Raw genomic sequence first — 21,238 nt, forward strand, 5'->3', positions numbered from 1 at the left:
CGCCGTGTCCCCGGGTGGATACAGGTGTGGAGCTGCGACCCTGTGGGCTTGGGGCCGTCTGCTGGGTTCTCTCTCTCTGTGCTCTGTTACGGACGTGTCCTTTTATGCGGCGGTTACCTTTGAGGACGGATGTTTGTCCTGTGCGAAAGAGAAAGCCGGGGCTCCATCTGCGTTCCTGCCAAGAGAAGGGCGGCTGAGTACTTGGACCGGAGGGTTGTGAAGTGTACATCTGGTCTTGCTACGTATTGTTGATAAACGCATTGGCTAAAGACATTTCATTTTAAACATAATGGCAAAGAACCTCTTAGTAGGCTACTATATCTGCCTTCGGCAGACACAGTAGCATACTAATTCCGTCTTCACCTGGTGTTTCCCTCTCTTCATGCCTTCAAGCGCCCTTTTTATTTTCTCTGCTGTGATGTTAGGTACATCTGTAGTTACAGCGTTTGCATTTACACGTGGCTGTCCATTGGAAATTGTATAAATTCCTGTAAAAGTCTTCCATTACTTTAATTATTTCATTCTTGTTATATGACACTTCTCCGTCTAGTTTCTTTATTGCATACTTTTGATTTCTCCCTATTCCAAGTCTCCTTTAGCCGTTTTCTTGCTGGTAACTGAAATCACTGTTTCGTTTATGATTTGAGTATTCAATTTCTGTACATCATCTCTCTTCTTTTTATTTATAGTCTTTGTTGGTTCCGCTAAATTCTATTTTGTCCCTGATTGACGATATTTTCATAACCCTACGTTTTTGAATAAGTTGATTTGTTTCTACCGAGAGCTTGCTGGAGCTTTGCTTGACATTCTTACCGCCTACTTCAAGTGCAGCTTCCTTTATTATATCATTGAACTGTTTCTTGATTTAGTCAGTGTTGAGGTATTCGTCACTGAGTGGTTAATAATTTTATTGGATGTTAAGGCTGAATTATGTTGCTCTGGTCTTCAAATTCAAATTTGGCTGCGGTTTTCGTATGAGTTTGTTCCTTTCCCTTCTGAGGTGTAATTTGATTTCTCCCCTGACCATTCCATGGTCGCTGCAGACATTTACTTTATAAATAACTTTAATTTTTTACTATATCACCCCTACTTGAAATTACGAAGTCAATTTCGTTTTTGATGTCAGATGGCGACTTCCATGTCCACTTCCGCTCTTGTCTTTTTCCCAAGAATGTATTCATGATATTTGAGTGATCGAGCCTCAGCATTTGTTCCCTCTCATTTCTATTCCGTGATTCCTAACTACGGTTTCTCTTTTTAGTTATCTTGACATTAAAATCTGCCCATAATCTATTGTTAGAAAAACGGGTTTTTGGTGTCACATCACGCTGGTACTACAAATGAATATTTTCTTAGAAGCTCCCTATTTCCTCATCACTTTGGCTGCAAGTTGGAGCATGGACTTGAACAATGTACATATTTTTTTTTTTTGTGTGTGTTTCTGAAGGCACTCTTTCGCTTACGCTATGGAATTCCACGATATTCTTTTTTAAGCGTTTGTGAACTAAGAAAACCTACCTCTAATTCCTGCTCACTACCCTGGGGTTTACCTCTCCAAGAGAGCACGTGTCCATCATTTAGCATTTTCTGTTCTCCGCCTCGTCTCGTAACTTCACAGAGCCACACAGCATCCTATTTGATGAAAGAGAATTCCTCAAGCAATGCCAGTAAGTCGGATTCAGTCTTTATACTAGATGTACAAAGGTTCATCAGCGTGGGGCGGCCTGTCTGTAACCGGAGATTTTTAGACTGGGATATAGACAGCATGAGAAGGCCGAGGACCAGACCAATGACAAGATGGCGTGACGAAAGAACGAAGTTTGGGGGACAAGACTCGAAACGAAGAGCGCAAGACAGGAAGAATTGGAGGAGATTGGAGAGGCCACGTCCTGCGGTGGACTGATAAGCAGTGGATTATTGATGGTGATGATGATGGTGATGATGATGGTGATGGTGGTGATGATGTGTGATGATGAGATGATGATTATGATGTATGATGGTGATGATGATGGGATGGTGATGGTGGTGCTGATGACGATGATTGATGATGATGATGATGATGATGTGATGATGGTGATGATGGATGATGATGGTGGATGGTTGGATGATGATGGTGTGATGGTGATGAAGATGATGATGATGGATGTGGTGATGTGATGTATGATGATTGATGGTGAGGGATGATGATGATATGATGGTGATGATGATGATAATGATAATATATATATATAAATATATATATATATATATATTATAATATATATATATATATATACATATATATTCATACACACTATATCATATATAATACATATTATATATACATATCTATATATATATATATATATATATATATATATATATATATATATATATATTTATTTATTTATTTATTTATTTATGTCAAGAATTGCATCAGAATCAGGTTTCAATGTAAATCATAAATCAATTTTAATATCATATACTTTTATTTTCGCCAATTCAAATCAATAAATTGTTGCATTATGTTACTCGTTATGTGAAAAAATAATGTAAAACGAACACAAATGTGGTGTACCTTCATTTCATTCGTTGAACTTATCTTTTTTGTAAATGTAAGTAGTACAAACATTTCCGTAACAACTGAGAGTTACGAAATAAACGCCACGGAACGGATATCGGCACGATGTGTATTATTAATTCAGTGTAAAAAATCTATAATGATCAATGCAACATGACTGTACATGGAATGTTATGAAATGCCTCAAGTCTCGCAGTCTTTATAAATATTCCCACTGCTATATTTTTTCAGTGATAAAAAAATAACAAGAAAAAAAGAAACGCTTTCCAGAGTCTCCTAAGGCGAGGTGCCCATGGTCGCGGGCGTGTACTGCGCCATGAAGTGCCCTGGCATGGGGTAGTATTCGGCCGTCGGGGGGGGAGCCATGGGGTAGGGGGTCATGTTGTGGGGGTACTGCGGCGCCTGTCCCAGCCAGTGGGTGTGCGGCACGGGGGCGTGCGGCGGCTGCTGCATGTGGTTGTGAGTGGGCGGCGGGGCGGCCATCATGGGCGGTTTGGGCGGCGGGGGCTTGGGCTGGATGGTGTTGAGGCGCTTCATGCAGTGGTGCTGCATGGCGGGCGGGGGGGCCATGGGCGCCGCGGCGGCCGAGCACACGGCGACCGGCGCTGCGCTGGGGCCGTTCAGCGGGGGCATGGCGGGGGGAGGGGGGGCAGAGGGGGCAGCCGGAGCCGGGGGCTTCTTCTTCCGACGCGGCCCCTTCAGCAGCTTGAGGCCGCCGCGGCTGCCCGCCTCCTCCTCGATGCTCGCCCAGATCGACTTCACCTGAAAAGGGGAAATGTCAGCTGCCACACCACAAGTCTGCCACTACCACTACCACTACCAACAGAATTCTCAATACATTTCCTATCTTAAACTGCCGGCGGTATGTGACCAGATAAAACAACGAAGGGACGAGCAGGATACCACACGAATATACCAAAGGTCTTTCCGACTGAAGGAGCAGTAAGACCTTCGACTTATTCGCGTTTCCCGGTCTCCTTCGTCGCTTTATTTCACCTGCATGTAAAGGACTTATCGACAGCGCCAAGCACCAATGGATACGTAATATGCGGAGAGAAATACCTATGAATCGCTACTTGGTATTTTTCTAATGTAAAATACTCAAATGCAATTATGTTTATTTGAACAATAAAGTATGGTAGTAGTAATGGCAACAGTAACATATAACAATATTAATGGAGAAATTAATATCACTATTATTATTATCATTATTATTATCATCATCATCATTCAAATCACTATTACCACATCCCAGACTTCCTTTCCTTCTTCCCTCCTCCTCTCTCTCATCCTCCCTCCTTCTCACACTCCCTCTCCCCTCCCCTCCCCTCCCCTCCCCTCCCCTCCCCTTCCCTTCCCTTCCCTTCCCTTCCCTTCCCCTTCCCCTTCCCCTTCCCCTTCCCCTTCCCCTTCCCTCCCCTCCTCCCCCGCTCACCGTCTGTTTGGAGAGCGTGATGATCTTGCGGTGCTCCTCGGGAATGGCGGGCGATCCCAGGCGGTCAGCAATGATGGTTTCCCAGACGCTCGTCAGATGCCTGGCTGTCTGGGACGACTTCATCTTCATTATGGACAGCAAGGAGACGAAATAGTGGTAGAACTCCTGAGTCATTACAATGTCTGAAAGGGCGAGGAAATGTGTGAGTCGGTGAGTAACGAATACGGGTGGGCATTTCGTTTGGCTTTTGTTTTCATACGTCTGAAAAAAATAAATAAACGGAATTAATAAATAAAAGAAGTACAGATGTTTCGATAGGTTTTAGTTTGTGTCTGTTAAGATAAAATTTTGATGAGAATAATGTGTTCTTGTGAAATATGAATCTCTGCACAATTAGAGGGGAAATTACTAGAAATAAAATAAAATCCTACACACGTTAGGCAACATGTATGGAAAAAAATATATATATATACAACCATACATATATATATATATATATATATATATATATATATATATATATATATAAAAAACAATATATATATATATATATATATAACACACACACACACACACACACACACACACACACACACACACACACACACACACACACACACACACACACACACACACAAACACACACACACAATATAATATATATATATATATATATATATATATATATATATATATATATATATATATATATATATATTTCCAGTCATTTTCACCTGGCGCTGTAGTGAAGGTCAAGTGTTGAGTATATGTAACTGTCACTCTATAAATAGTCTCCCAAAGGATAAGGCTTTTTGGACAATCTTTGATTTCTCTTGTTACACATTTATCAACATGATGGACTTACAGCCTCAGTGGTACGCATTCCAGAAAAGCGAATTTCCTTTATTTATAGATTTCAACGTACGTCTCTCACCCACCATAGCTCTACACCAAGCTAAACCCCCTCCCTACCTCCAGTCTAACTTCCCCCTCCCCCACCATCCACATTAACCTAACCCCTATCCCCCATGACCACTTTGACCTACCCCTCCTATCCCCTATCCTACGTCCACAAATATAAATAAAATAATGACAAAAAGTAAATAAAAAAGTGAAGTTAGTCCTTAAAAAATAATTCTCACAACAGGCAAAATACAATGAGCAAATTTACTATGGAGAATAGATGGGTTAAAAGTTTTCTCTTGCTTTATCTGTGTAAAAACAATAAGTGGTGATGAGGATTACAGACACTAACAAAAAAAATGCTTTTGGCTAAAGAGGGAGACACCGAGCTTTGAGGTATACACTAAGCTACTTTTATTTACTACTAATAATAGTGAACTATTACTACTACTAACAGTAATATTAATTATCATTATTGTCACCATCAGCAACAGCTGCAGAATAAAATATAATAATAATAACAACAACAACAATAACAATGACAAGAACAACAACAATAACCAAAAACAAAATAAAAAACAATAACAATAATAATAATAATAATAATAATAATAATAATAATAATAATATAATATAATAATAATAATAATAAACAATATTAATACAATAATAACATAATAATAATAATAATAATAATAATAATAATAATAATAATAATATAATAATAATAATAATAATAATAAAATTAATTATAAAAGATGATGATGATGATAATATATGCTGATGATGTATGATGATGGGTGATGATGATGATGATGATGATGATGATGATGGTGATGTATGATGAATATGATGATGTGATAGTGATGATGTGATTGATGGTGATGATGATAATGATGATGATTGTGATGATGGTGATGATAGTGATGATTGTGATTGGTGTGTTGATGGATGCATGATGATGGAATAAGATGATGGTAATATAATGATGATTGAAGTAATGATGATGATGATGATGATGATATTGATGATGATTGATGATGATGATGATGATGATGATGATGATGATGATGATGATGATGATGATGAAGATGATGATGATGATGATGATGATGATGATGATGATGATGATGATGAAGATGATGACGATAACAATATAGCTGTAGTTAGAATGCCAGCCTCATCCAAGAATATGCTGTAACCAAGAGCAAGGACTAGTCTTGCAACATCAAAACCTTGGACAGGAATCTATCTAGCACAGTGCATATAAATACCTAAGAAGATCCATCTGCCATTGGGTTTTATAAGTCATTTTGTTTAATGTTTAGACTAGACTAGCATCAGCGACAGAATATTTTTCATCTGATAGTTTACATTAAGCTTAATCCTAAAAATGTATCCTGCTCCTAGTTTTGGCAAACTTCCATTTAAAGTCTTGCATTTTAAAAATAAAAAGTAGTTTTGTAATCAACACGTCAGAAGTAAATACTTGCAGAACTTACAGTATTTAAGAACAAATCATTAAAAAAATCAGAATATTTTCTCTCAAATAAATTATCCAAGAGACAAGGAATTTTTTGGAATGATTTATCCATACAATGATTCAGTACTAAAACTTGGATTTTCATCAGTTTTAAATAAAAAGCCTTTCTCTAATTATATCCAGAAAAGGTAAATCAACATTTTTTTCCCATTAATTTTTAAGGCTATTTAGAGTTCTTGCTTTTGCTAATTTGGTGACCACATTCTACTTTTTACCTACAGTTTTAATGCAAAAATTTGCAGTATAAAATCATATTTAATATTTAAAAAGTAAGTTAAATTATTTTCTACACATTTCAAAATATACAAAAAGGTCGTCAAAAAGACCTTTTTGTATATTTTACATTCAACAGGAACCAAAATGGAAAATAAAAATATTACCTCCATACATCTTGATATTGACAGAAGCCTTTGATGCAGAATCATTTTTAAAGGCAATGCGGGCACTCGGGTGAAAGAGAGTGAAGCAGCAGTGATGTGTCTTGCAGTCTAGCTTGCGGTATATCAACACCATTGGCACAGGCAAATCCATGCATCTCCTCTTCATTCTTGCTCCTTTGAATACAATTTGGCAGGTCCTGTCGCCAGGCGATGCCTTGAATGGAAATGAGACAGAGAAGTATTTTAACAACTCATGACAAACAAGAATCATTACATGTAGAAAGAAAAAAAATAATAAAAAAATAAAATATAAATAATAATAATAATAATAATAATAATAATACCATGAACACATTTTTTTTGCTACTAAAAAAAATATGGACTATCTTTTATATTTTCCATATCCTAAATTTCAAATATTACATTTCATTTAGTATTCCATACTAAATTTAAATTTAAAATTTGTGAACATAAATTTGAATATCTCACACTTCAAAACAGTGTATCATTTGCAAGTATAAACAAAGTAATGTTTAGCCTTTCCATTCCCCACCTTATGGCATGTTGGAGGTTTCCATGCTATTCTCTCATTGTTTTCATTCACTGTGAAAATGTCATAGGAGACACGCCGGACTACCTCCCTTTCTATAGCTGGGCCAAGGGTAAGGGCTTTATACTTGGGTGCTTTTCTCTTCGCTTTTGGTGGTGGCAAACTATTTAACTACAATTGTGTTAGGCACTTGTGGAGTCAGTCCTGTGCCACTTCTGTTTGTTCCTTCAGATCCACATCTTTCTTGAATTTCAACAAGGTTCTCAACATAGGAGTTATTGCTCATGCCCATCGGCAGCGAATATGATCCAAAATTACTAGGCATAGTTTTCTGTTGTTCTGTTACTTCTGTTCCATTGACTGCTGAAGTACCATCCTCTTTGCTAGCTATAAATTAATATCAAAGATCAATTATGTGACTGAGAACTACAAAAAATGCAATAAATATACCAGAATAAAGAAATCAATGCTGAAATTTATCTGACTAAGTGGCAATTAAAGGGCCATACCTTTTGCTCTTTTCTTCGCTCTAAACTTAGCAGCTGCCACTCGTCTTAGGAATTTTCTCCGCTCTGTTCTATCTAACCCAACTAAATCTTCCTCCGAGTATCCTTTTTCCTTGAGACATACTGACTTCTTTAAATGCCTTCTGACATTACTCCCTTCATGAGACCTATAGCCACAGTGGCCACAGGCAAATAATACATCTCCAAAAACCTCCTTCCCCATTAGCATAACCTGAAATAGAAAAAAAAGATAAGTACATCAAATGTATTCTAGTTTTCCATCCTCCTGAGTAAAGGACAGAGGTTGTTCTGTGTCTTTCTATTTTTTATTTTATTCATTATTATCTTCTTCTTTTTCTTTTGCTACACTTTCTAAATGGATATTTCCACTGATTATTAGAGCATGTTTCTCCTATATATGAGGTAAAACTGACTTTATAATTATTTTGTTATTAAAACACTGTTTGCCTGAAAAGTTTTGGAGTTACTGCCTATACTTCATTTAGTATCACACAAATTCAAAGTTTCCCCATTTAATATTAATGAATCACATATTCCACAGAACTCATATGTTTAATCTCAAGACTCACCTTACGTCCTCCTTTCTTCCTGATACCACGATTAGTAGATTCATGATTTCTAGTAAAAACTCTTAATAAAAATGGTTCCTCTTCTTTAATTGCATAGATTCTATGGTGGTTCAGGAAATCGGCTGTAAACCATTCTGATATCTGTACAGGGAATAGTATATGGAGATGGAAAAAACAAATTATATCATACTTATCTTTTTTTTTGACCAAAGAGAAATTGGAATGATTCATAAACAGCAACTAACCTGAAACAATGTCTTTCTAAACAGAAACTTACTTTTGATGGATTAGTCTTTTCAACCTCATTCTTGCACCCAATATACAAAAGGCCTGAAATTAAACAAAAATGTTTATAATTAATGATGATGTAATCTTCTCCTGTGACAGAGAAAGACATATCATTCATCTAATGACATTTTGATATACAGGCATCCAAGTTGTGACATATAACAGAGTTCACAACTGACAGTTCTGGAGGAAATATGTGGTAAATAATAATTATATGAGATCCTAGTAATGCGAGATTAATGTTAACTTGCTAGTGTTGGGGATACACAGGCCTATATGCATGCACCGTCCACTATGGATTTGAATAATCGATTTTAACTATACACAGGAGGGTCCAAAAGTGCTTACCCACCAAAATTCAATTACTCTCTTTATTTGACCCAACCTATTTAGTTCATACTTTGTATTTTCAAAAAGGTTTTCTTTATATGATTGTTATTACTGTATTTATAATATAATAACACAGCAACTAAGAATGAATGAAAGTATCAAAGCATATATAAAATGAATGAATCAAAGCCATTGTGGAAAGTGCATGACTATAATATATGTGAATACATTATACACATGTGTTTCCAAAAAAAATTACTTGTTAGTGTTGCCCGTCACCGAGTGATAAATAGGGGAAAAATACAAATGTAATAGTCAATCACTTACCTCCAGCTTCTTTAAATCCCTCTATATTAATGATAAGCTTTACTTTATTTGTAAGATCATCATCGAAAGTCTTTGTAGAGTAAGCCTTTTCAGAACTGGCTGGATTGTCTCCATTCTCATTCTCTTTTTCCCCTTCTTCATCACTGACACTCTCAGAGTCAATCGTTAAAGTATTCTCCGTTCCATTAATTTCCTTCTCATTTACTATCAAATACACATGGTGTTCGGAATTCACTTTGATTTGTAAAGGTTCTGGAGTGGGAATTACTGTTACGTCTGGGCTGCTCCCTTCCTCTGCAGGTCTCGGGCACACTACTTTACCTTCTGGATAAGATGGACTACCTGTCACTGCATCCTTAGTCCTGTTTACTTCTGCCATATCTATAATACGGATTGAATAAATAATAATTGTCCCACAATTCCTAGAAAACGAGAGGTGCCATAAATCCGCCCCGCATCGTCTGCTCTTCTTTGTTTGTAAACATTGTTAGCCATCGCACGTTCGAAATTTGTAAGGGATTCCTTTTCTTTTTGTTTATTTATTTATTTGTTTAAATTATTTATTTTATCTTGTTTACAGAAGCAAATAGCCGTTATTGGAATTAGTCATTTTTAAACTTATACCTCCCGTTTTTTCTGCTTTATTACTAAATTATACACATTTCTTTATTTTGAGTGCCTATCTTTAAATATTTTTACCTTCAAGCAATATCTTCCTGCATAAAAGTTTTACTCGCAGTGACTTTTTAAATCTATCGAATTGCTATAATTTCATCCACTTCAAATCATTTCTCGATTTGGAGACATGTACATGTAATTTTCTTAATATTTTATTTCTTCCGCTCCATCGTTTCTTAAGTTCCTGAAATATCTTTGCTTCCGAAAATATAATATAAATAAACACAACAGACCCATTCAAATTATATGATTTCCTCTAAATTTACGGCCCCACTCCCCCTAAAAAATAATAATGGCATGTTTTAAAATGGGAAGTGAAGGGAAAGCGAGCCACTCGAACTAAAAGCAGGAGACGGACGAAAGCATGTGCAGAAGACGACATCGCTCGCAGAGTCATGAACCAAGCGGAGATTCGCAAGTTAATTCCAGCCCTCAGAGTGGCGATACAGCCCAGGCAAAGGAAATTCAGGAATCCTGATGGTCCCGAAGGCCGATTGAATAAAATGAGAGCCACGGTGACAGAGTTAGTGAAGAACGAGAGAATTGAACTGAATTATAATCGCGCCGATGAAGCTCGAGGATATACCGAGAGGGTGAGACATTTTTTGTTTATTTTTCATCTTTATCAGTTCTATTTCACATGGTTTCCTATTTTCAGTGTTTCAGTAAAGAAGAAAAGTCATTTATTTTAAGATTTCTTAAAGTAAAATAAGATAATATCCATATATTGTTTACTTTGTATAAATGTTTGATAATTGTCAAATTTCGTCACCGATACCAGTGGTAGTTTACTCTTTATTTGTAGTTGATTGTTTGGCTGTTGCATTTTATTTATGGTGTATAATAGCAGTTCAGACTTGGATTTAGTACAAGGCAAACAGTTTTGTAGTTTTTAGATTTGTGCATTGTGAATTATTTTTCTTAGTAAGTGTTTGTAGAACACTTCCCAATTTGTGCTGGGTTATTATTCATGCTGGGTGAAGCATATCAAGACAGCAGTTGAAGAACTATTGATAAAACGCACCAATATTCCATCCAATTTCAGGAAAGGAAAGCCTAGTAACTCACCATAAGCTACCATTTCTTTCATACCAAATATTTTGATTACTTCAGTATTGACTAAGCAGCTTTTTCTAGCAGGCTCCCAAAGGCCTGGATCTTGGTCTTGGTCCAGGAGATGGTCATTTTTTAGAAAGAGTTCTGGTGACCATTTCGTACGAAACCTATATTCTTCTAGTTGATTTAATTTTGTTTTGCATGGTTTCAACCTTCATCTCAACAGCAAACTATCATTTCTATGAGTTTGGATAACAACCACTGAGATTACAGCTGTTACGCACACAAATTTGTTAAAATGCTAACCACATTAAAAATACCAATGATTCTTTTAAAAAATCAAGAAAAAGGACAAACAGGTAAATTAGTGGGATTAATATTTGACACTTTGGTGACTGTAATAAACTACCTTTGGAGCCATCAATGTGTAAACACAATTGATAAACTACGATGACGGTGGATATGCCATGTATGTCATGCCATCCCAGCACTGTGAGTTTAAGGAATCCTTCCATCTCACATCCATCTTATGTGAAGGATGAGTCAGATCAAGTTCACTCTCTGGCTTTCATATTCTTAAATAGAAAAAAGTGGCTGAGCTAGCATAGTACTTTATGTGTTCCTTTGAGCATTTTATATTATATCTTTGAAATTGAGTTTTTTTTTATAGTCTAGTGAGCTGTTTTTTTCCAGAATATGTAGTAATACATGGTTTTTATGTTTCTACAGATTATTGACAATAGATTTACAAAGGAACAGTTTATTAGAAAAGTGCTCCACATTAACCCATTGCTGATGGGCATGGCATATACGTACTTTATTAATTGTTTTTACACATAGATAGCTACCTGTCTAAGTCCCATAAGGCAATTTGCAAGTAACTGCTGTCTCATACCTTGTTCACCCTTTCTTGATTTGCGAAAAATTATGTCATCTTATTTTGCTAGTTTGACATAAGGTTATAATATTAGTAATCATAATGTTTATAATAAAAATACACCATTGATATTCTACATTAGTTAAAACTAATTTTTTCCTGCAAGTTCAATTGAAAGGAAAATTAGGTATGTCACAGGAACTTAATTGACTCCTTTGTGGCTAAGCATAGCAAAGCCATCTATGCCATCTATGCACAGCATTTTCCCCATTTTTTTATGCATTTTCCATGGCAGAAAATGGTTAATACAAACTTTAACTAAGATATAATTACACTATTCATAAATGACTATATTTTTCCAGCTGATTGCAGAAGCTATAAAGTATGGAGATTGTCACAGACCCACAATGGAGATGGCAACCTTTTGGCTTGAAGAGAAACAGCTCGTTCACAAGCTTTTTAAAGTGAGTATAAAGTGGAATTAGATTGTATTAAAGAAAGTCCTGGAATAAAAGTAGCCGAGTGGTATGAAATACCAGTAAGCATGTTTCTTTTTATAGTTACATTCAGTTCTCTTGTCATATAACATGACGGACATGTTATTTATGCATCTCAACTTCTGTTCCTTTCAAAAAGTTGCCTGTCAGGTGTACACTGTGATGTAGGTCTTGATGCCATTCCTGGGCCATTTCTCCTACTGCTAACTCCAGCAACTTAAGAAGACAAACAGTGTATAAAGATAATAACAGAGAGCAGTGTATGCCCACGGGCAGTAACTGTATGCTGTTTTTGAATAATTATAGATCTTCAGAGAATAATCTTCTCCTGGAAATGCCCACTCAACAGATTACCACTGATTTGAGTGCCCTAGTGATAGATAGGTTTCACATGTAATAAAATTGTATACATTCCTAGGAGCCCATCTTTTAAACCTGTCCAGCTGTTCTATGTAGGATCCAGTGGGCACATCTATTTTCCTCTCCAAATTGTTCTTCAATATTTCATGAACATTCACTTTCCCATTGTTTAGAGGTCCCATAATCTTGGGAACTGTTGAGAGTAGTTTTGCACCAGTTTCTGTACTTTGCCAATGTTCTCTACAGTGACAGCTGTTTCCTCAGTGCATAATCAGGACTTTCTGAGCCCCTCTTAGATTCAGCCAACCAACTGTAGATGGCCACACAGGAAATCTTTGGAGAATCATCACACAAAAATTACTGCCTTGTGAATTCCAGTTACATTGGAGCTAAACCTTACCATTTGTAAGGACTTATTATGTGTGAACATGTTGAATGACAAACCTGAAATATTAGGCATCCATCAATAGATTGTGGGAGTACAGATAGAAGCTTGGTTTAACATGACTGATTTTGTATACTGGTTACATTAAGAAATTTTCTGACTCTCCATGTAGGAATATGTTTTCACAGAGACGGCTTCAAAATGGCAAGCATCATTATTAATTGATTTTTCTCTATAAAACTTGTGTGAAATTACTTGTATTAATTAAACTAATGTGAATATATTTGTCAACTAAAAAGCATTTAAAACTGTATAATGGAATTACAGCTGCAGCTTTTTTCTTCTTTTTATTGCCAGGTTTTAGTTCCCAGATTCAAGGATATCCGAGAATCATACACTCGCATCCATAAAGCACCCAACGTCTATCCAGGACCTTTTCTGGAGAGAGCAGTGCTAGAACTCAGAGGTTAGATGAGAAACCCAATGGTGTTTTTTTTCTTCTTCTTCTTTTTCCTTCCTTCCTTCCTAATTATAATTTTTCATTGCACACATTCCAAAATAATCTAAATGGTTGAAATGTGATTAGTTTGACTTCTCATCAAACTTCCACAATTCCCTAGTAGGTCTCTCTTAAACCCTGTAGTGTTCATGTATTATGTAAAATTTACTTGATTTAGGTGAGATTTCCAACATTCTGCCCACAGACTCATGCAGCATGTCCTAGAGATTGAATCTCTAAAATGAAATAAATAACCTAAGTAAAACATTCCCCTTCAAATTACGTGCTCAGGTTTAGTGTGATTCATGGATTTTATTTATCAGGGAATCCTTTTCCGCCACTGGAGCAACGGAAGTCCACGCGAAACTGGCTTCACAACATCCTGCTGGAGGAAGCACGCCGAGAACGGACACAGCAGAAACGCTCAGGTGGCAGCCAGGAGTAAAATGTGAAGTTATGTAAATAAATATAGAAAATGTACATTGCTTTGAAAATAATAAATACTGATGTTTTCAATAAACTTTGTTTTTTTCCTTTTTCTTTATATTGTTTATGTTGAATAAAGATGTTCAACAATTATTTTCAAACATATAATTCCAACAATACTTAAGATCAAATTATGTATATATATATTATATATATATATATATATATATATATATATAATATATAGATATATATATATATATTATGTATATATATATATATATATATATATATATATATATAATATATATATATATTATATATATATATATATATATATATATATAATATATATATATATATATATATATATATATATATATATAGATATATATATATAATATATATATATATATATATATATATATATATATATATATATATAATATATAATAAAATATAAAATATATATATATATATATATATATATATACTATATATAGATATATATATATATATATATATATATATATATATTTTAATATAAATATAAAAAAATATTATATATATATTTATTATATTATATATATATATATATATAATAAAATATTTATATATTATATATATTATATATAAATTATATATATATATATATTATATAAATGATTTTAAATTATTTATATATAATATTCATATATATAATATTTTATTATATATATATATATATATATAATAAAATATATATATATATACTAATATATAATAAAATAATATATATATATATATTTTAATAATATATATTATATATATTAAAATATATATAAAATATAATATATATATATATTATATATATATATATATATATATATATATATATATATATAAACACATACATATATACACACATATCTGTGTGTGTGTGTGCACTAGAGTTAATAGCATTTTTGGTAAATTTTTTAGTATAAAAGGACAAAATATTTCTCTAATATTTGAAGACATCCCTGTTATTCAAGAGACACATTCAGAATTTTTGTTATTTTTTATAGTATTCCATGGACCTGAATTCGAACTTATTGCATAATCTGGACAATGCCAAACTCAAATGCATTATGATTTTATGTTTGTTTAATTTTCATGCACTATATATTTTATTTTACCAGTGTTTTGCTGATTTCTGATGTTTCTTATGTCTAATACCTGCAACATCCCATAGGAGAAAGTGTTATATTAGTTTACTGGGTATACTGACTTTTAAGTATGAAAAAAAACTAATAGGTAAAAAAAACAATTGGGTTGATATTTGTTAAAGAAACATTAATATTTTGGGTTTAAATTAAAATAATAAAATATTAGTAATTATTTATATATTATATATATATTATATATAAAAATTATATATTATATTTTTAAATATATATAATATATATATATAAATTATTATTATATAATTAAATATATAATAATATATATATATTTATAATAAAATATATATTATATAATTATATAAAATAAAAATAATATAATTTTATATAATTATATATAATATATTATATTATATAAATAATATTTAATATATATTATATATATATATTTAAATAAATTTTAAATTTAAATTTTTAAAATATATATATATATTAAATAATATATAAAATTTAAATTTTCTTTTTTTAAAGGGTGGGTTTTCATGTCTGAGGGTGGTAAGATGAACAATTTGTATTTTTCATGTTGTGATGTTTTTGGGAGTGAGTACGGGTAGGGTCCCCATTTTCCTTTCACGGAGGTGCCGGTGTTCCCTTTTTTAGGTAATTTTTTTCTCTCTTTTTATCCCGGGGTGGGACTAGCACTGACTTGGGTGGTTGGAAACCCTGCAGGAGGCAATCGAGGGGGAAGTTCCTTGCCCAAGGGAACAACGCGCCGGCCAGTGACTCGAACCCTTCGAACTCAGATTGCCGTCGTGACAGTGTTGAGTTCGACGCTCTAACCATTCGGCTACTGCGGTCTTGACGATCATGGGTTTCCATGATTATATATAATAATATAATATATATATATGTATATTTTATAATATATATTATATATATATATATATTATATATATAATATAATATATTAATAATATATAAAATATATAATATATATATAATATATATTATATATATAAAATATAATATATATATATAAAATATATATATAATATTATTATATAATATATATATATATATATATCATATATATATATATATATATATATAAAATATAGTATATATATATATAATTATATTTTATATTATATATATATATATATATATATATATATAATATATATATAATATATATAAAATTATATATATATATATATATATATATATATATATATCTATATAATTATATATATATATATATTATATATATATATATATATATATTATATAATATATAATTATATATATACATATATATTTATAATATAACATATATATATTATATATAATATATATATATTATATATTATATTTAAAAATTATATATATATATATATATATATATATATATATATATATATAATGTTGGATTGCAATAAACAATGACTTAGAAATGTATATAAAGTATGATGGTACTGATTTTTATTTAAAAGCTTGGATATTCTGTACTTCTTATTAATGTAGTAAATGTAAGAAAAAAATATATCCAAACAATAGACTATATTCATAGTTTTAATATTGTTCTAAAGAGTAGCTGTAAAGTATTTTATTCATTTAGAAAAATATCTGCCACATCAACATCTAAGACCATTAGCAGTGCATTCAAAATATAACAATAGCGTGAGGCTTGGGGGTTAGTGGTATATGACATCAAAAGTTATATGGGACTATGGTAAAGTATGGTAGTAAAAAGGGTTAGGAATGCCTTAATGATTAGGGTAAAGTTACATGTTGAACAGTAGTAAAGGGTAGTGTGGTAGTGAAATGGGTAGAGAGGGGAAGCTGATAGGGTATAGAATAAGATAAAGGTTGTTAGAAGGGGAAGGAATTAAGGGACGAGGGAGAATTACGATAAAGTATTGTGCTAAAAATGGCAAAAATGATTAGGATAAGCGGACAGAACAAGGGATGAAGAAAAGGAAAACAAAAGGATAATAAAAAAAAAAATGCAAAATTAGTTGATGCGTGGGCTGAGGACCAAGGTGGGGGTGAACGTATGAGCAAGGGGTTGGGAGTTGCTGAAATGTATATACTTTATTTTAAACAATGGATTTAATAGCTTTTTCTTCTAGGTCTTTTTTTGTTTGTTTGTTTGTTTTTGTTTAAAATCAGAACTCTAGAAAATCAGATCAGCTCTTTATTTTCTTACTGATATAAATAGTGTAAATGAAAGACCAAATGACACTGAAAAATGTATTGTATTATGTAAAAAAAAAGAAGTCTCACCATGCAAGACTACACAGCAGCCTATTATATTTATAAACCAGACACTGATTATACCACAGTGATCCAGGTACAGTATACATCCACAAAAATATTCACCTATCATTTTCTTACTGACCTAGCATCTTTGTGAATGCAATAATATCAATACTCAGTCAGCAACAATATGCATATTTAGTAGATATGTTTTACATTTAAATATCCATGCAAAACTCATGTAAACTTGACATCTGTCTAGTTATTGCCAAACTGCAGTGGATAGATCTTGATAACAGTCAGTCTGAAATTTCCAAATTTATATATTTGTGGAGATACAACCCAACTGGTGTGCAATTCTCTTCAAAATCCAGCAGTCATAGCAAGTGCTGAGGCAACAGCAGATGTCACAGACTGCTTTGGTGAGCAAGCCTGACGTACACTCATTTCCCAACTATGGAGCATCATGGTGAGGCTACAGTGTGGGGGCATGTTGCGCAGTCGAACCATCATGCTCTTCCTTGCACTCTTTAGGAAGTCAGTAGTTTCATAATCTACAGCTAGTAAATCACATCGTGGAGGCTTCAAGGGATAGCCTGCAGGGACAGTTAGGGTAATTGGTGGTACACATGGCAAATTTGGGTCATCCAACTGGCAGATCAGCGTCAGGTCATCACTCCCAGGTGGCTGTTGACAATCTAAGTTGACCCTGAAGCGTGCATTGAGACGAGCCACTTCACCCTGAATAACATCACTAATATTCGGGGTTTCTGGTGGAGGCTGCAGAGGGTTATCCCGTTTCACTGGCTTAATTGGATTAGTAGTGAGATTTGGCCCTAAAAGAACTGACAAAGCTGGTGATATCGTACGATGAAGAGTGTGGGCAGCACAGGGAGATTTCAGTGCGTTTGTTACAGATTCTGTCATTCCTGCAATGCGATTTTCCATGCTTGGGGGTACCTCTGCATCACGATGAATTTCTAGTTTTTCTAACACCTGCTCACACTTTAGCAGAGTTTCCATGGGCATTCGCCTTTGGGGGTTTTGCAACATGTCATGCAACTGCTTCATCTTGCATGATTTTTCTGCATCTTCATTCCCAATTCTTTGAATCATACGGCGTAGGGGATCAACATACTTACTGAGCTGCCGCACTTTTTCTCTATAGGCTGCTTCTTCAGCCTGACTGTTAGTCATACCCTGAGCTGCAGGTGATGGCTGCTGGATCTGACCAGGAGTGTTGATTATCCCACCAGGTGAGGGTGCCCCAATGTGACTGGCACCTCGGCCCATTCCTGCACTGTTGGGTCCGGCAGGTGATGGAACCATGTTGGATGATGGTGAAGGAGATACAAGATTGCTTGGTGCTGAAAGAGGGGGAGCAGGGGAGGCACTACTTGGTGTGGGTGTCCCTTGCCTTGGCACAGCTTGGACATTACTTGGAAACCCAGGAGAAGGAACTCGGGGCTGTCTGGGTCCTCCACCACGGCCAACCATCTGACCTGTGAACTGTCCTATCTGTGGTGTCTGCATGTTCTGGCCAATAGTCATCTGGATAGTGTTAATCTTGCCAGGTTGCCCGCTCATTTGATTAATAGTTATACCTTGCTGTTTTTTGTTAACGTTTCCCATCTGAATATCCGATAATCGCTGGTGGTTATTTCCTGCCCAATTAGGAATATCACTGGCCTGATTAGGAAGGTTTGGCATCATGGGCTGACCCATTCTTGGCCCTCCCTGCAAATTCTGAATATTTTGTCCAGTGATGATTGTAGCATTAGGGCCACCTGTTACTGGTCCAATTGGTCCTGTCATTGGTGTCCCAACCATCTGGCCGGCTGGAACCTGTTGGCCTGCTAATACTGCAGCTAACTGTGGGTTACTTGTCTGTGGATTAGTATTACTTTGGGCCACTTCCCGCATGTGGGACACCAAACGACCAATATACTGCAAATATTCATCTCGCTTTGATGATCTCTGAAAGACCTGCAATGGATCAAAGAGACAACATTAATAGACTCCTACTTATGCTCACTACAAATAATTAAAATGAAGTTAAAAAAGGGATTTCATCCAATATTGAAGGTGTGCATCTCTTTTGTATAAAAAGCAAAGCTTAAATGCTTATAAGTGCCAGTTCCAAAACAATAGTTCACTTGTTTGGCTCAGTGTGGCTGTCCAGGAGCTGCAGTTCTTCAAATGTGGGATTCAAGCCTTATTTTAGTCTTAAATAATGGAAAATCATGTTTGCCAATATACGTCTTCCTTGTGCTTCTACTTCTTCCCTCAAGTGAAGCAGGATGAAATCCTGCCAACATTGGGTTAAAACTTCTTTCAACTTTTTTTTATAAAGAAGAGGAGGAGGAAAAAATATATATATTTAGTCATAAAGAAGAATGAATCTGGCTTGAGTCTGCAAATGTGTGTATTTTTAAGTTTCTTTTACCTGATGTTCTAGATCATGAGCAGACTTCTGGTTGCCTGCTGGTGTCTGCCGTATCAATTCCTCCAGCTGGGCAATGATCCTCTGACGGAAAGCCGTTGACTTCCAGTCATCTGCCATACTTCACCCTGTGAAATCAGATTGAAATAATTAATTTGAAGTAATTCAAAACAAGGGGGGGGGGGGGGTCACTTCTAGGCGTAGAATTATTATACAAACACTGGCTTAGTAATGTATTTACATCAAATAGCCAATTACACTGGCCTTTGTCTTCCCTTATATATGAGAGGTAAACAACAGTTCTCATTTTCAGCTTGCATTCAAAAATGCTACTACTAGTATGACCCATGCCCAAGCTAGCCTATGTTTCAGTCAGTTTTATGACCATGTCAGTCAGTCTTCTATCCAGTAATTCCAGCCTTCAGCAGGTCATCTTTACTTTATGTCACTGATATGAATAGCTTCCTGTTATTTAGCCTAACCTAACCAACATTAAGAAGGCAGGAAGGACAGAAAGCTAGGACAACTTCCTGCTATTTAGCCTAATCTAGATGAAGTTCAGAAGGAAGGAAGGAATAATATTGGTCAGGATAGTTTCCGTAATTTAACCTAACCTTGCTGAAGTTCAGAAGGAAGGAATGCTACTGATCAAGAGAGCTTCCTTTTATTTAGCCTGAAATAACTGAAGTTCAGAAAGAAGGAATGAAGAAATTCCACCTTATTTAATACTGGCCACAAACAAAAGTCAACCTGCCTTGATTGACAGAAGGAAGGCCGAGTCCACAATAGCCCAATATGACCTATTTTCAGAGATATAATAGTCTAGACCACGGGTTCTCAAAATTGTTTTGGCTGCGACCCCTAAAAATTACTTCAACAGATTCATGACCCACTCCTCCAGCAACAAAACATGTCTGACAATCGCTATAACACACATACATAAGAAAGCATGCATACATAACGTGGCTTTATGATGCAGTACTGGGCATCGGGCATGTCGACCACCACTGACAAGTACTAGACACATTAGGAAGGGTAGTGGGAGGAAGAGGAGAAAGAAGGGCTGCAGGATCTCGCAACCCCTCAAAGTTATTTCACAGGACCATCACATTGAGAACCTCTGGTCTAGACTAGCAAGTTCCCAAACAATGAAGTTCATACAACTTTACTATTCCTGTCTGGGAGACCCTCTCTTCTTTTATTT

At 34.7% G+C, this 21,238-nt stretch overlaps 3 protein-coding genes across 5 annotated transcripts in view; 1 reads left to right on the forward strand and 2 right to left on the reverse strand.

Annotated features, from left to right (window-relative positions):
- Window positions 1-2,445: 2,445 nt before the first annotated feature.
- On the reverse strand, window positions 2,446-9,886 carry LOC119573052. The gene is given in 9 exon segments (XM_037920047.1): window positions 2,446-3,322; window positions 3,996-4,177; window positions 6,822-7,035; window positions 7,375-7,539; window positions 7,541-7,758; window positions 7,881-8,109; window positions 8,468-8,608; window positions 8,745-8,797; window positions 9,413-9,886. Coding segments are annotated over 9 exon segments (2,067 nt in total). The 5' UTR covers window positions 9,792-9,886; the 3' UTR covers window positions 2,446-2,836.
- A 559-nt stretch (window positions 9,887-10,445) lies between these two features.
- LOC119573054 (39S ribosomal protein L17, mitochondrial-like) lies at window positions 10,446-14,284 on the forward strand. The gene is made up of 4 exons (XM_037920048.1): window positions 10,446-10,683; window positions 12,386-12,487; window positions 13,623-13,731; window positions 14,088-14,284. The coding sequence occupies exons 1-4, from the start codon at window positions 10,486-10,488 to the stop codon at window positions 14,207-14,209; spliced, it is 531 nt and encodes a 176-aa protein (XP_037775976.1). The 5' UTR covers window positions 10,446-10,485; the 3' UTR covers window positions 14,210-14,284.
- Window positions 14,285-17,571: 3,287 nt separating this feature from the next.
- The window catches only part of LOC119573055 (mediator of RNA polymerase II transcription subunit 15-like), a 6,411-nt gene continuing 2,744 nt past the window's right edge, over window positions 17,572-21,238 (reverse strand). For 2 of the 3 annotated variants that reach the window (XM_037920051.1, XM_037920049.1), the window contains exons 2-3: window positions 20,038-20,162; window positions 17,572-19,577 (exon numbers count right to left, since the gene is read on the reverse strand). In XM_037920051.1, coding sequence (XP_037775979.1) covers window positions 17,955-19,577; window positions 20,038-20,154 — 1,740 coding nt within the window. In that variant the 5' untranslated portion in view covers window positions 20,155-20,162 and the 3' untranslated portion in view covers window positions 17,572-17,954. Of the gene's footprint in view, window positions 19,578-20,037; window positions 20,172-21,238 lie in introns of all 3 variants that reach the window. The other variant, XM_037920050.1, reaches the window with a different exon arrangement.

The sequence above is a fragment of the Penaeus monodon genome, chromosome 5 (assembly GCF_015228065.2).
Source record: "Penaeus monodon isolate SGIC_2016 chromosome 5, NSTDA_Pmon_1, whole genome shotgun sequence".
Classification (NCBI taxonomy): domain Eukaryota; kingdom Metazoa; phylum Arthropoda; class Malacostraca; order Decapoda; family Penaeidae; genus Penaeus; species Penaeus monodon.

What these genes read in the sequence shown, in the direction of transcription:
- LOC119573054 (XM_037920048.1), top strand. Translation starts at nt 10,486, where the DNA reads ATGAACCAAGCGGAGATTCGCAAGTTAATTCCAGCCCTCAGAGTGGCG. An exon ending in TCGTTCACAAGCTTTTTAAA is followed by an intron (nt 12,488 to 13,622) that starts GTGAGTATAAAG and finishes TTTTATTGCCAG; the next exon opens with GTTTTAGTTCCCAGATTCAA. An exon ending in AGCAGTGCTAGAACTCAGAG is followed by an intron (nt 13,732 to 14,087) that starts GTTAGATGAGAA and finishes TTTATTTATCAG; the next exon opens with GGAATCCTTTTCCGCCACTG.